The 14,462-nt window shown below is 29.9% G+C and overlaps 1 protein-coding gene across 1 annotated transcript; it reads left to right on the forward strand.

The window, feature by feature from the left end:
- The first annotated feature begins 6,969 nt into the window (after positions 1 to 6,969).
- LOC137822877 (transcription factor bHLH93) lies at positions 6,970 to 9,097 on the forward strand. Its single transcript, XM_068627892.2, has 4 exons — positions 6,970 to 7,916; positions 8,007 to 8,165; positions 8,417 to 8,581; positions 8,695 to 9,097. Exons 1-4 carry the CDS (start codon positions 7,341 to 7,343, stop codon positions 8,779 to 8,781), a joined length of 987 nt encoding a protein of 328 aa, XP_068483993.1. The 5' UTR covers positions 6,970 to 7,340; the 3' UTR covers positions 8,782 to 9,097.
- The last annotated feature ends 5,365 nt before the right edge of the window (positions 9,098 to 14,462 follow it).

Below are 14,462 nucleotides of genomic sequence, written 5' to 3' on the forward strand. Positions count from 1 at the left end.
GATATGTTTTTAATATGTTCTTACGACTATTATATTTTTAAATTATTTTATTTAAATTTTATTAGTTTATATCAGTAATATATGATTGATATTTTATATTGTTGAGATCTATATCAATCATAAAATCGATATAATATGTTTTAGAACCGATGTAATTTATACAAGTAAAATAACGAGCCTCCTTCTCATGAGTAATCGTTAGGGTGAATGTTATGAGGGTTGAAGAATGTTTAATCCTAACAAAGATCAACATGGGGAAAATACAACTCTTAAAAAGCGTAAACACTTTTATGATTCAATGGGTGAATAATTATATAGATTGTTTGATCCAACAAGGATTGATTGACATGAAATAACAATTTTTAAATGCAGGCTGCTTAAAATTTATGAATTGTCAAACTTTATTGGAAACCTATGGTCATGATTGAACAAAAAAAACTATGTGTAGAATATCTCTTATAAAAGAAAAATCATGTTTCATAATTCTTTTATTGGTAGGTTAGATTATTTAACACTATAAAAAAAATTAAAACTCTATTTTTTAACAAGCAACAAGATAAGTATATATTATGACAGAAGTAAAAAAGAAAAAAAACTCCACACCTCAACAGAACACAATGTGAACCATTGTGTATTTCTCTCATCACTTATTTGTATGTATTTTGATTTCTCGTACTTGTCTTTTCACCCTAAGAAACATTGGAAGGGAAAGAGTAAAGTTACATGCAAAGTGTAGATCACTGACACGACTTTTGATGAAATAATTAAGAGTGAATATATCTGGTGGGGTTTGTTGCTCGTTGCCTTCTTCTCGTTTTCTTGCGCAGGAAATGGCTCTCGTGATCGACCTAGAAACTACTTTTTCCAGAACTTTTATGATAAACTCTCACGTGCTTGAGGTTTCGGGGGTAAGAACAAATTGTATTAAGTAAATGTCTTTCACTATGATTACTTCAAATAGAAACTTTTTTAAAATTCTATATCCTAAAACTATTTTAATATTATGCAAAATTATGAAAAAACGAAAATTTGGAGAAATCTTCTTATATAAAACATAAGTGCTTCATATTAAAAATTATTAACTTGGCGCCAGCTAACACCTGAACTGCACTTTTTCCCCACCCATTATCATTAATGAGGATGATTTTCAATGTTGTTACTTCTTGGGGAGAGAAGAAACAGGGTGACAGGTACCCAGAACCACCCTCACTCACCTTCACATGCATGGTGATGGTAATGTCTGCAGTCAACAATCATGGTAGACGATGATCAACCACCTTCGGCATAAAAATGTTATATAATTTTATTCACTTTTATATATTTTGTGTTTTCAATCTTTTCTCGATCGTGTTTTCCTTCTTTTTTTATGGTTACATTTAATTTCTCGAAAGCACATTTGTATATTTAAGTGTAATTAATATAATAATAAAAATATATTTTATTCTTTATACTATTTTTATTTATTATAAAGTTTGTGATAAACTCTATAATTGATAATGTAAAATAACAGATATATAATATGCACATAATAAGGATATCTTAATTATGATTCTCGTATACAAAAGAGAAAAAATATTATTTAATTAATTTTTCATAATTATGAAATCATAGTTTTAAAAGTAAGGAATTATAAATTTAAACAATTAGACTCTCCTATTAGAGGTAAAATCATGATTAATTTTTTAATCATGATTGTCACAAAGACATATGTCTTATATTCATGAGAGTTCCTATTTTTATGTGAACAGTTTCTTTAATCTCATGTTCTTAATTTATCTTTTGTAATTTCTGCAATTTTTTTTTTCATGTTTTTTCGTTAATTGTGAACAACTTTCTTTCCATATGCAGAGAACTCGTTTATATTCTTTCACAATCTTCATCATATTAGATTTTCATTAGTCCGATAGCGGGTGACACGATAGGTCCAACATAAATACTCGCTAGGATAGGCTCGAAATGGCTCTGATACCATATTACAAAGTGAACTTTAAGCCTAACTCAATCCCATAAAACCGGCTCATAAGGTTGAGGTTTGTACCCACATATATAATATGAAAGACTCTCATATCTAGGGATCTCCAACAATTAATTTATATAATTTTTTAACAGATCAATTAAATTACATGATATTTCGTATATTTTTTATTTTATCTTAATGTATATATTCTGGTATGTGATACCAAGGGTTACCTGTTTCCGTCCAGACCGAATATTTTATATTTATTCATAACATTTACGATTTTATAAAATAAAGAACACTGGTTTTTTTCAATGATATTTATTTCATTAAATATTAAAAAAACTTTGATTTTGCTTTATAGGAGTATGAATTGGTAAAAAATAAGTATTTGTTAAAAATTTGTAAAAAATATTTGTATAAGATGTGGATCATAGAATCTAAGATGGCTCGTGGCTTTCTGGACCCCAATCTGATACTGTTGAAGTGTGGTGAGTAAGAAACAAAAAGTGGAAGAAGACAAAAGTGGGAGATGGAGAAAGATTGGTGGTTTTGGTGGAAGTCCAGAAGGCCAAATAAGATATTGTGGGCTGTGAAAGCTGAATCTTATGAAACAAAGGAAGATCGAAACTACACCAAAAACTGCTTTAAGGAATACCACTTTGTGTCGGGAAGGTAGGAGGAAAACAGCCGCTGTTTTCTCACACCACCATCCACCCTTTCATTTCACCCACGTAATGTTTTGTCCCTGTGCTTCTCGTGCTTTCTTCAGGTTTTTAATGTGTCACTGTCTCTTCTAAGTTTCCCTTTTCTTTTCATCACTTTCCTTTTAATATCAACTCAAATCTTATCTTCTTCATTCTTAAATCAATCACACATTTTGCCCCAGAGCTACTCAACTAACATATTCATTTCAATTATCCAATTTAATTCCAATAAAACTATTTTTACTGTATTTTTAAAGAAAAAAATATAGCTTAAAGACATTTACTTAGAAACACAATTATAATAATAAACACTTTTTCACTAATTATATTGCATTTTATTCCATTTTGTAGACACGGGGTCTTATTTATGTGATACACACACTCAATTTCGAGAGATTTTTTAATAACTAATAAAATAAATAAAATGTAAAGTAACTTTCTGATGTACTACAATTTATTTATTTTTCATAAATTAAAATGTATATTTCTTATTCGAATTTAACATATGCAAAGAGTTTAAAAGAGTGTACGGTTATTTACGCAAAATAATGCTTAACTAATTGAGGAACATAATTTTATTACCACTTTAATTTTAAAAATAATTTTTTAGATTATAAATTTATTATTTTAATTAAAATTTATATAACTAGATTTATTCAGATTTGAACTATTATTTGTGTGAGTTGTGAATGACACAAATATTGGCACAAATATCCAAAAATTAAAGTACCAAAAGTGACAATTTTGAGTGTACTAGCTCTCTCAATTTTATTTATTTATTTTTATTTTTGTATTTTTGTCTTCCACATAAATAAGACCAAGTATCTATGTTTGATTATTTTATAATTTTTCATTAGATTTTGAGGTCTTCAACAATATTTTATTTTTATTTTTTTTACAGTTGTATTTTAAGTTGGAACCATCTTAATTTGAGATAAGTATCAAATTTGATCTCTTATTTCTGTATAAATTATTTTAACATTATAAGAAATGTTTGCTTTTAGAAATTTTCTATAAACACGTATAAAAGTTAATTTCAGCCAGTTTATAATGGTTTAGAAGAACCAAATAAAAAAAATGTATTCAAAATGCAGGTACTTGATAAAAGTATATCTGTAATAGTACGAAGCGTATGGTGTGTGCATAGATATATTGAATTAAGTTATAAGCTTTGTCTAATAAGGATAAAATCTTCCTTTTGTAAAGGCTCATAACATTAATAATTTAATATCTACCAACTATACTAATCAAACAAAAACGATAGAGCAAACACTGAGTTCTTGTCTGGGTGGTCTTTCAGAAATCTGCCATTTGTTTTTGGTGTTTATCATATATTATAATAGCCATTAATGCAACATCATGCACACAACCTTCAAATTCAGATTCTTCTGCAGCGATTTCAGAGCAAATTGCATAAGTTAGACACGTGTTGTGAGGCTCTTATTGCCCCTTACTTAATTTTCTATGTACTTATTCTGCATTCTCTTTTATAACTTGTGTCTAAAGAATCTTAAATGTGTATTTTAACAAGGACCCTTCTGCATTAATTATTCTTAAGATCATTCTAATTCCGATGCTGAAAACTAAAATTTCTCCATAAATGTTTATTCATTTAATAATTAAGTTTCAGATAAATATTCATATCGTTAGCAAAAGAGAATACATTCTAATGACACTAAATCCCTGAAAGTTTCGTTTCTCTCTTTCAAAACAAGGTAAAAAAAAGTTCTTTAGATTTTGATAAAGAAAATGTAAACAAAAACGAAACATAGTGTTTACCAAAAAAGAGTAAAAAGAAAGAAAATGAAGTAAAAGCATCTAAATTCTAATTCTAATTAACACGTTACAGTGCTTGAAACTGGATGTGATTACAGCAAAGCTTGATGGGGACACTTTGGTCATATTGGCTAATTTTTTACATTAAACTAAATAAGTTAATTGACTTGTATAACGTTGGCTTTGTCGCTTTTGTCTAATCATTACTTTTTCTTCCATTTTCTAAATATATTGTAATGAAAGTTTATTAAGAAACTTGTACAACCAGTAACTATTTTTGTTTATACGTATAACTCTCATAAATTGTTATATTATATATTTTTAATAACTTTATATTAAATTATTTCATCAAAATATATGTGATTCAATTGTTTTTTTTTATATTAATCATAGTTATATAATTTTACATTAATTAAAAATATATTATTTATGTAGATTAAAACTTATACAAATATATATTTTTTAAAATATATTAAAACATGAATTATTTTAATTTATAGCTGTGACAATAAGATTAGATCTTAAAAGTCAGTGTAAAATTATATTTTTTTTATAAAATATAGTATAGTAATGGATGAAAGTTATCATTAGTATAAATTGCTCTTTTATTAATAATTTAACGTATGTTAATTAATGAAATCATATTTGGCCATTACACTACAAACTTTGTGTGAATTCTTTTGAAGGTAATGATTGGCTTCCGCGTTTAAACTTAATCATTCCATGCATGACTTCTTCTCATTCTCGTGTATCAAAATTTCAAACTTGAACGTAGAAAACTTTACGAATCTGTATCTTATATTAAATGTCAAATTTGGGATTCTTGTGTGTGGAATTTGTTTTTTTTTTTTTTCTAAAAAGGCCATAAAAAAGTTATTGTTTTAACCAATCAAATTCTATAGCTTCACAGATGAGTTCTGCAACGATACAAAAAAAAAACTGGTATTTTTTTTATAAGAATATTTTAAAAACTTGTTGGGTTCTTTTTATAAGATACATTCAAATTGTGTATTGAATTATTTTTTATAAAAATATTATTGCATAAAGATGCACTTATTAATTAAGTAGAAAGAGATTAAGAGGATGGAATTTCCATAATTTGTAAGGATAATTTTAAAACATAAACTATTAGTAAATTGAATGGTATTAAATAAATTAAAACTCAAAATAAAATTTACCTTGAAAATGATTTAGTTACATTTTAATTGTATACTATTAAGGTGACGCGTGGTTGTTGATAGATTGAATAAAATATAATTAAGCATAGATGGGTATCCTACAATGATTGAGAATAATCTATGATGGCAAGATTAAGAACAATTGGCCCAATAGAAGACTTCCAACAAATGTTCGCACTCATATCTTCTTTACCTTTTATCCTCCAGTTTGAATATGAGGTGGGGTTTTGAGGATCTTTTTAAATAAATTGGTTGACAATAATGTTATAAGGCTGCTAAATTCAATTCCTACTGCTTGTAGATTAACCTGTCAATGGCACGTGTACCTTAGATTCTTCACAGTATGATCCCCTCGAAAATGACTTACAGTTTTTCCATTGGCATTTCAGAACGTAATTCCGTGCTAACTTCTATGCTCATGAAAGAAAATGACATTGCTATGGCTACTCACAAACTCTTCATCAAGAGACCATTATGCATACACTTTTTCCAAGGGTCGAAAATCCGTGACTTATAGGCATGTCCAAGGAGGACACCCAACATCATATATAATCTTCTTGCAAATTATGTACCCTTGTATATATATATACAGCAGTAGCATACTAGCATCTTGTTAGGCTTATAAATATGCAGTGAAACTACTGAAAGATAAACACATATAATATTAATCAACGGCGACTAAGAACGATAATTATTATTAACACTTATCATGTCTTTCGACCCGATTTTGTTTTTAAAAAGCATCAATTTATATTTTAACTGTCATATAATTAGTGGATGAAGATTATGATTTAAGATCATAAGAGTATAGCAGAAGCAAGACTAGTGAACCCCTACATGAACAATGTCCACTTAAAAGAAAAGGGTAAGTAGTTGAAGAGAGACAAAAAGTGGAATCCGTGGAAGGTATAGTGAGGTTGTATCACACTGTTACTACATTCATGTAAAGGAGAGGGTGGAGATTCTGCTTTTTAGCTTGATTGCTTCACCCTTTTAACTACAAAGTGAAGTATAAACTGATAGGGTCTTCTCAATATTGAACTTTGAGTTTTGTACTTACATAAGTGATTTTTACAGTCATTTTTGTGTGTAATCGATATGTATTCATCTCCAACCCTTAACGTTATTAATAGTTGCATTAAGTATTAAGCGTATTGGATACATATGAGAGGAACTGCGCACAAAGAACAAAATAAGGATACCAACTCATTTGAATTCGTGAGCTAAGCCAAACTTTGGAGGCATTGGAGAGTGGGACCCAACTTGGAAACTTTCATCAAGGCGTTGAGAGAGAGAGAGAGTGAGAGAGGTTGGGAACAATTTATATTACACAGCTTTAAACATACAAGGAACCTGGCAGGTTTTATGAAGACAACTCCATTCTTTTTGTTTCCAGGCAGATACGAGGGTCAAAGTTTTCTAAGAATACCAATTAAATATATAGTTTGTGTTTGATTGCAGCAATTTCGGTGAAAAAGACATAAACCGCTGTGAAATGAAAAGCAGATTCCATTTCTATCTTAGGCTATAGCTTCTAAAACTAATGAATACATCATCATACAAACCACATTGCATATAATAATCCATACGCCCACAAGCCTCGCTGTATTCCCCTATAAATTCTTCATTCTTAGTATACTATATGTTCTCAGAGCTCCAAAGGTGTGTTTCTTAAAGAATTAGCATCCTATTCACAACACACGTAAACACACTTAGAGAGAGATGGAGCACTGTGACCAGGATTTCTTGGAGGAATTGATGACTCTGAGAAGAGAAACATGGGACACCAATCCAAGTACAGAAGAAAACCAGTTCTTCTGTAATGGCTGGAGTAGTTTTGATTGTTTTGATCAAAACTCTCTACCTTACCTCCCGAACTCTTCTTCTTCTCAACAAGTTCCTCAAAGCTACAACGAATACTACCCCTTCAATGAAATCTATGGCTCTTTACTCGATGAAACCTCACCACAGATTATTGATTCATACTATAGTACCCTTCAAACTCCACTCAATACCCTTGGTCAAGAGGATTATCCATTGTCCATTATGGAAGAAGAGGACCCCGGTATGCTTGGGGAAGAGCTTAAGAATTTGGAGCTGCAAGCCACATGCAAGGCGGAACCATCTCAATCCTCTGAAATGCCAGTTTTCAACATGGGAACGGGTCTGGAAAGAAAGAATCGGTCAAAGAAGCTTCAGGGACAACCCTCCAAGAATCTAATGGCGGAGAGGAGAAGAAGAAAGAGATTAAATGACAGGCTCTCAATGCTGAGAGCAATTGTCCCCAAGATAAGTAAGGTACGCAGTGAGTGTGAGCCATTCATTCAATGAGTACTGCACTTAAAGAAATGAGCAGATCTAATTTGTTGTGTTCAATGCTTATCACAGATGGATAGAACATCTATACTTGGAGACACTATTGATTACATGAAAGAGCTTCTGGAGAAGATCAACAATCTTCAACAAGAAGGAGAACTAGATTCTAAAATGGCTGCCATTTTCAAAGATGTAAAGCCAAATGAAATCCTAGTGAGAAATTCACCCAAGGTATGGATTTTCCCTAACAGCTATATTATTTTTTTATGATTCAAAACAACATTCATATAACATATAACTCAATTTCAACTTACTAAAAAGAGTTCATAAAACTCAGTTATGTAATTAAAACCATAATGTTCTTTGAACTTGTAATAATTTCTCTGATAGACCCTTTTGAATAAATTTTTGTTGATAGATCTCAATTGGGATTGGTGCAATCTTGCATTGGTTTTCATATTTTAGTTTTTTGGTCTTTGCAGTTTGAAGTGGAGAGGAGTGTGGACACACGGGTGGAAATTTGCTGTGCAGGAAAGCCAGGATTGTTACAATCAACAGTAAACACTCTGGAGGCGTTAGGCCTTGAGATCCAACAATGTGTTATTAGCTGTTTCAATGATTTCACAATGCAAGCTTCTTGCTCAGAGGTACATTAGTACACCATGTTTTGAGCACTGCCAACAAATACTTATATAGCTTCATATTTTCTGCTCATATTTATAGTATTTTTAGGTTGAATCATATATCTGTCATGCAACAGGAATCGGAACAAAGGGCAATGCTGAGTTCTGAAGATATAAAGCAAGCATTGTATAGAAGTGCAGGGTATGGAGGAAGGTGTTTGTGAGAGTTTTACAGAGGAAGAAGAGTTGCAAATGTACTTTAGGATAGTTTTTTATTCCTCACAAGGACTCTCACATATGCTTATGACAGAGGCTAGTTTTTTTTATCAAATCTCCAGATTATGCTGGACTCGTTCGTGCGATTCTCAGGCAAAGTTAGCAATTATTAATGTTGATGTGGATGTGATAATGTAGTTGTAATAATACAATTTTAAGGAGGAGAACCTAGTTATTGTCCCTGAATGCATGTGGAGGGCACAAGCAAAAACGTTAAGACATAATAATAAGAGTAAAGTTCGGATTTTGTTTCTATTCTTTTCATATGGCTTTCCAATATCTCTCTGTGACTTCTATGTATAAAGACACTTTTCTTTGTAATGATGTGACATTGATAATTGAGTGCTTTTTTTTTTTTATGTTGTGCTAGTTTTGTAAACGTAAGAACGTGATCTTTAGTAATTTTCTAACTTGTTCATTTTGTATTCGGAAAAAGGGTTAAAGAATTACGAATTTATTTATTAGGAAAACAGGGAATAAAAAAGACGAGGATAGGAAGTGTACTTTGAACAGAAAGAATGGTTTTACGGATATGAAGGATTTAATTAAGTGATTTTTTTTTAATTTCAAAAATTTATTCTCAAACCTAGTTAAAATAACTGAGATTTTTTTTTAATTAAATTACAAAGATTTATTCTAATGTCTAAGTAAAATATTTTTCAAATCTCAATAAATAAATATAAGTACAATTTTTTATAGATAATTAAAAATATACAATTTTAATACATTTGTTAACTAAATTCTTTAAATAATTTGAAGGTGTAAGTTTAAATATGTAAAACGTTTTTAAAATATTCTTAAAAGCAACATCAAAATAGACTAAAAATACAAGCATAACCTCCAAAATGTGCATAAAAAATGCTTAAAAATAAATTTTAAAAAAGTTAGAAGTTACATATTTTATTTTTCATCAAAGTATGAAAATTTAGTACGTAAACCCTTAATGCCACAACACAAGCATACCATTTAACGTTCGTTTGATATAAAATAAGAGAAGAAAGAAATGGAAAGAAAAATTAAAGCCATTTAACTGTAATCTAAAGAGGAACAACAAAATAAATTATAAACAAAAAAGTTTCCACGCTTAAAAAATCAAAGTGAGATAGTTTTGGTGAAGACAGAACTTTTCCTTTATTTTCTGTGCAATTTCAATCAAAGCATGTATCATATGTAAGCTTTATTTTTATTTTGTTTACACTTAATTTTTGTTTGTACTTCGAACCTAGTGGTGGGTTTACAGAGTGACACTGAAAAGTTTAAAGTTTACGTACCTTTCTCCAAAAAAAAATCTTTTCAACGGCTATTCTTCCCTGTCTGTCCCTCTCTCCAAAATTCGAAATGGACATTAACCAATATAATTTAACAACCAACTATGAATTAACAAGACCATGAATTAGCCATCTATGGTGTTCGTTATATAATAACCAAAATAACCAAAAGAGCTAATTTAGAGTGTTTGATGGAAAAAACTTAGAGAAAATAATACACATAATCACGAATCAATTTTAAAAAAATAAACAACACAAAAAATTAATGTAATTCGGTGTAGAAAATAAACAACATAGAATTTAACCTAGTTCGGTCACCAACTGTAACCAATATCCACACAGACAATTATTAAATTTTTATTCTTTCCTGTTACACAATTTTTATTCTTTCCTGTTACACAATTACAAGTACAATAATCTTTTTAAATAAAAATTATAAAAAAAACAAATAACTAAACCAACTTACTTAAATATGATGTCTAATAAATCCAACCTAATTGGTTCTACCTTCCTATCTAATAAGTGTGACGCTAGCTGGATCAAAACAAGCATGCCTATGGTAGTTATATCTTAAAGCATGATTACGAGGTTGTAATTTGAAGACTCGTATTTCAACATCAAATACTTCGACCTTTACTAGGCGAAGCGAAACTTGTTGGAGAAGCTAAGGTGAATACGCTTATTCGAGAGAGGGGAATACATTTAAAAAACTACGAGGATAAATTTCAGGTGTCTCCATAGAAGAAGGTTTGAAATTTGAATCACTTTTGGTCGGCACTAGTTGCCGAAACATGAACGTGAGAGAAATTAGAAGGTAACGTGAAGATGTTGTCGAAGAATCCAAAATTACAATAGGTCCAAAAACTTGAGGTATCAGCTTTTATTAGTACTAACTCCAAAACTGTTAAAGAAACGTGAAACATCCAAACTCCATGCCATGCTACCACTTCCAAAAATAACATAATTTATAAAATAAAACCATTACGTAGATTCCAAAGATATACTACGATACCCTTGTTGCTAAAATCAAATCAACGTCTTATCCAACACTTGTTTTGCTTCTTTTAATTTTATTTTTCTGTACTCAGATTAGAATTGCCATTGCCATATAATCCAAGAGAATCTTTCAGACATGATCAATGCTCTGGCGTCACTGCTTTTTAGAAACCTCAAATGTGAAAACAAAGGTCGCGTAAACTCGTAAAGCTACCCAACAACAACTGGAACAAGCTTTTTGGCATTTCTCGACACATAACAGAGAAATAATAAATATAAGTGAAACATTAAATAAAATGACTCTGAATATATTCAAATAGTTTTTTTTTAACCTTTTTTTTCGTCTTTCAAGCACTCTGTTTTTCGTTCTCTTGTTTTTTCTCCATCCTCTCTTCTACCTAAAAAATTAAATATTTTGATTAAAATATTAATAAATCTCACTTTAATTCTAGTTTATTTTCATTTAACCGAAGAGAGAATATTTTTTTTTCTCTCTTTTTCCACTTTCCTTCGTACCAATCGTTACATTTTAACCTAGATTCGATGAAGAATCAGAAAACCTTTCATTACTTTTTTCATCGAAACAAAATATAGAGAAGAAAAAGATGACACACTATACCTTGCAAGCACACAGAACAAATATTTGGACTGTATTCAAAATATTAGTGATAAAGTGGATTGTATTAAAATATTTTGAACTTATCCTAGCGAGTGTTTGTGTTGGGTTTATCGTTTCACCCGCTATTGGGTTGCTATCGGACCACCCATAATATATAGTCTCACGCACGAGTTGACAATCTCAGCGTGAGAGATGTGTTGGAGATCCTACATCAACTAAAGATTAAAGTCTTTCATTGTATATAAGTGGATGCAACCTTATGAGTCGGTTTTATGGGGTTGAGTTAGGTTTAAAGTTCAATTCGTAATAATTAGAGTTAATGTTTATTCTGAATCCATCTATAGTATAAAGTTTTAGCATTTTAACAAAAAATTATTTATTTTGAATAGTAAAACTTATAATATTTTTTTTAACATGTTACGTAATTTATCTTGTATGAAATGGGACGACGTATCTTAAACATAATATTAATGGGCTGTAGTCCAAAATTTTATAAGCCTGTAACGAAATTTATGGCCCAAAAAATTAAATGTTGATAAACTTTTGGGTAAAGTCTTCCTGCACTCAACTTTTTTAACATGCACCCTACACGTTTTTAAATTTCTAAAAATACTCTTCATTCTGGAAATAAAAAACTAGAATTAAAAAATATATACTTTGGAAAAATAAATTTGAAATAAATTATTATTTTCTGGAAATAAAATTTTAGAATAAAATCTGAAAATCAAAATCACATTTAGTAATTCCAGAATGAAAAAAATACATTCCGAACAAAAATTCTATAAAACAAAAATCTGAAAACTAAAAAAAAAATTAAAAAATCAAGAAAAGTGTTATACAACTCTAAATCTGGAAAAGCATGTCAAAAAGAGGTTACATAATGTATTTTGATTTGCATCTCTCTTTTATTTAAGAATATTTTTGTCCTTTCACGCAAAAATTCGGTGTAGGACCAAATTTATTTGGATGCAGGAAGTAATTGCCAACTTTTTGTAAGCATGAGAATGTTTCTTTTTGTTCTCAAGCAACGATTATTTGCACTCAATTTTTACTAAGCACATTCTTGTTTTTTAAAACTGCAAATTACTCTTTCTCTTTCTATGCTAGAGAAAGTGTATTATTCCGTTATACATTTGGTTCAATATATTTTAAAATTTTCATTCAACACATTTCAGATATTATTTGTTTTTATTACGGTTTTTTTAAAATACGATTAAAAAATAAAGGAAAAAATGTGTATAAAAATTATCATTAACCTCGACTCTCAAGGGATGTGAAACTATTAGACGTATCGAAACAAACTCCATAGTTGAGGTTTAAGGGGAATAGATTTTCTCGAGTTGAGGGATACCTTAAGTCCGTTGAGATAACATCGCTAGAATCAATCACCGTATTCGAGATATTGTCCGTTTTGAAACTCAAAGTTTTATCATAATTTTGTCCTTAACTGAATTAATGAAAGAATGTGTATATAGACTACTTTAGACCATATATTATATTTATATTTTTGTGATAATAGAAAATTTTAATTATCATATTTTTGCTATAATTACAATTGTTACAGTATTATTTTTACCAGAATTTATTTAATTATGACAAAAAATAATTAAACACAATCTCTACATGGTTGAAATCTGTAGTGCTTATGTTATATATTATTGTAAGTGTTTGTTATTTTCAAATGCGTATTATATCCACGCAGAAAATTGGATGAACCACTATCTCTACAAAATTTCAATTCCGATTTTACTTCTTCGACTTTGTATCCTATTTTTTTTTCTTTACTCTCTTTTTTTTTTTTTATAAAGTTTTCGTGTTAGGCATTACTATGCAATTTGACATTTCAGCTAAGCTGACACCTCAAGTAACAACAATCATCTGCCATCACATGAAAAAAAAAATATTATTAAAAAAGAAAAAAGAAAGAAAATACAAAAATATGGGGAGACTAGACCAAAACCCATATGTTAACACAAACAATACATAGGTAGATTATACATATTCATAAAGAATTCTAAGAACAGACTAGCTGGGAGTCTATTATACCAATAAAATGATTCTCTATGAATAAATCCTAAATTAGCCAACTTATCAGCATACGCATTCCCTTCACGAAAAATATGAGTTACCCTAAACCTGATTGTCCTACAAAAATTAAGACAAGTATTCCATCGATTCTGAAGCATCCATGGAACATTAGTCCTAGCAGTAAACGCAGCACAAACCAAGGCAGAATCACATTCAAGCCAGACATTAGTAAGTCCCAATTTTTGAGCTTCCTCCATAGCATGTAGAACTCCATAAAACTCAGCAACCAAAGCAGTTTGAACTTCAAGAAACGCTGAGAAAGCACCAATAAATTCTCCCATACTCCCACGAAAAATACCTCCACAACTAGCAAGACCAGGATACCCCCTAGCAGCCCCATCAGTATTAATTTTGACCCAGCCTGGTGAAGGAAATTCCCATCTAATAGGAAGAGGACGAAGAACTTTACCACTACGAGTCTTAATACCGAAAAACTTAATCACGTTGAAGTCCAACATATCATTCTTCATTGAAGCTTTAGACAAATTTCCCACTAGACAAGTTAAATATTTAATTATCGAAATAGCCTTAGAAACCCCAATCTTATCCTGAAATCTAGCATAATTCCTCATACGCCATATCATCCATATAGAAAAAGTTATCACCGCAAGCTTAATCAATTTAACCAAAGGACTACCATCACTCTTAATAAAAGAAA

Source organism: Phaseolus vulgaris, chromosome 9 (assembly GCF_051622355.1).
Source record: "Phaseolus vulgaris cultivar YP4 chromosome 9, ASM5162235v1, whole genome shotgun sequence".
Classification (NCBI taxonomy): domain Eukaryota; kingdom Viridiplantae; phylum Streptophyta; class Magnoliopsida; order Fabales; family Fabaceae; genus Phaseolus; species Phaseolus vulgaris.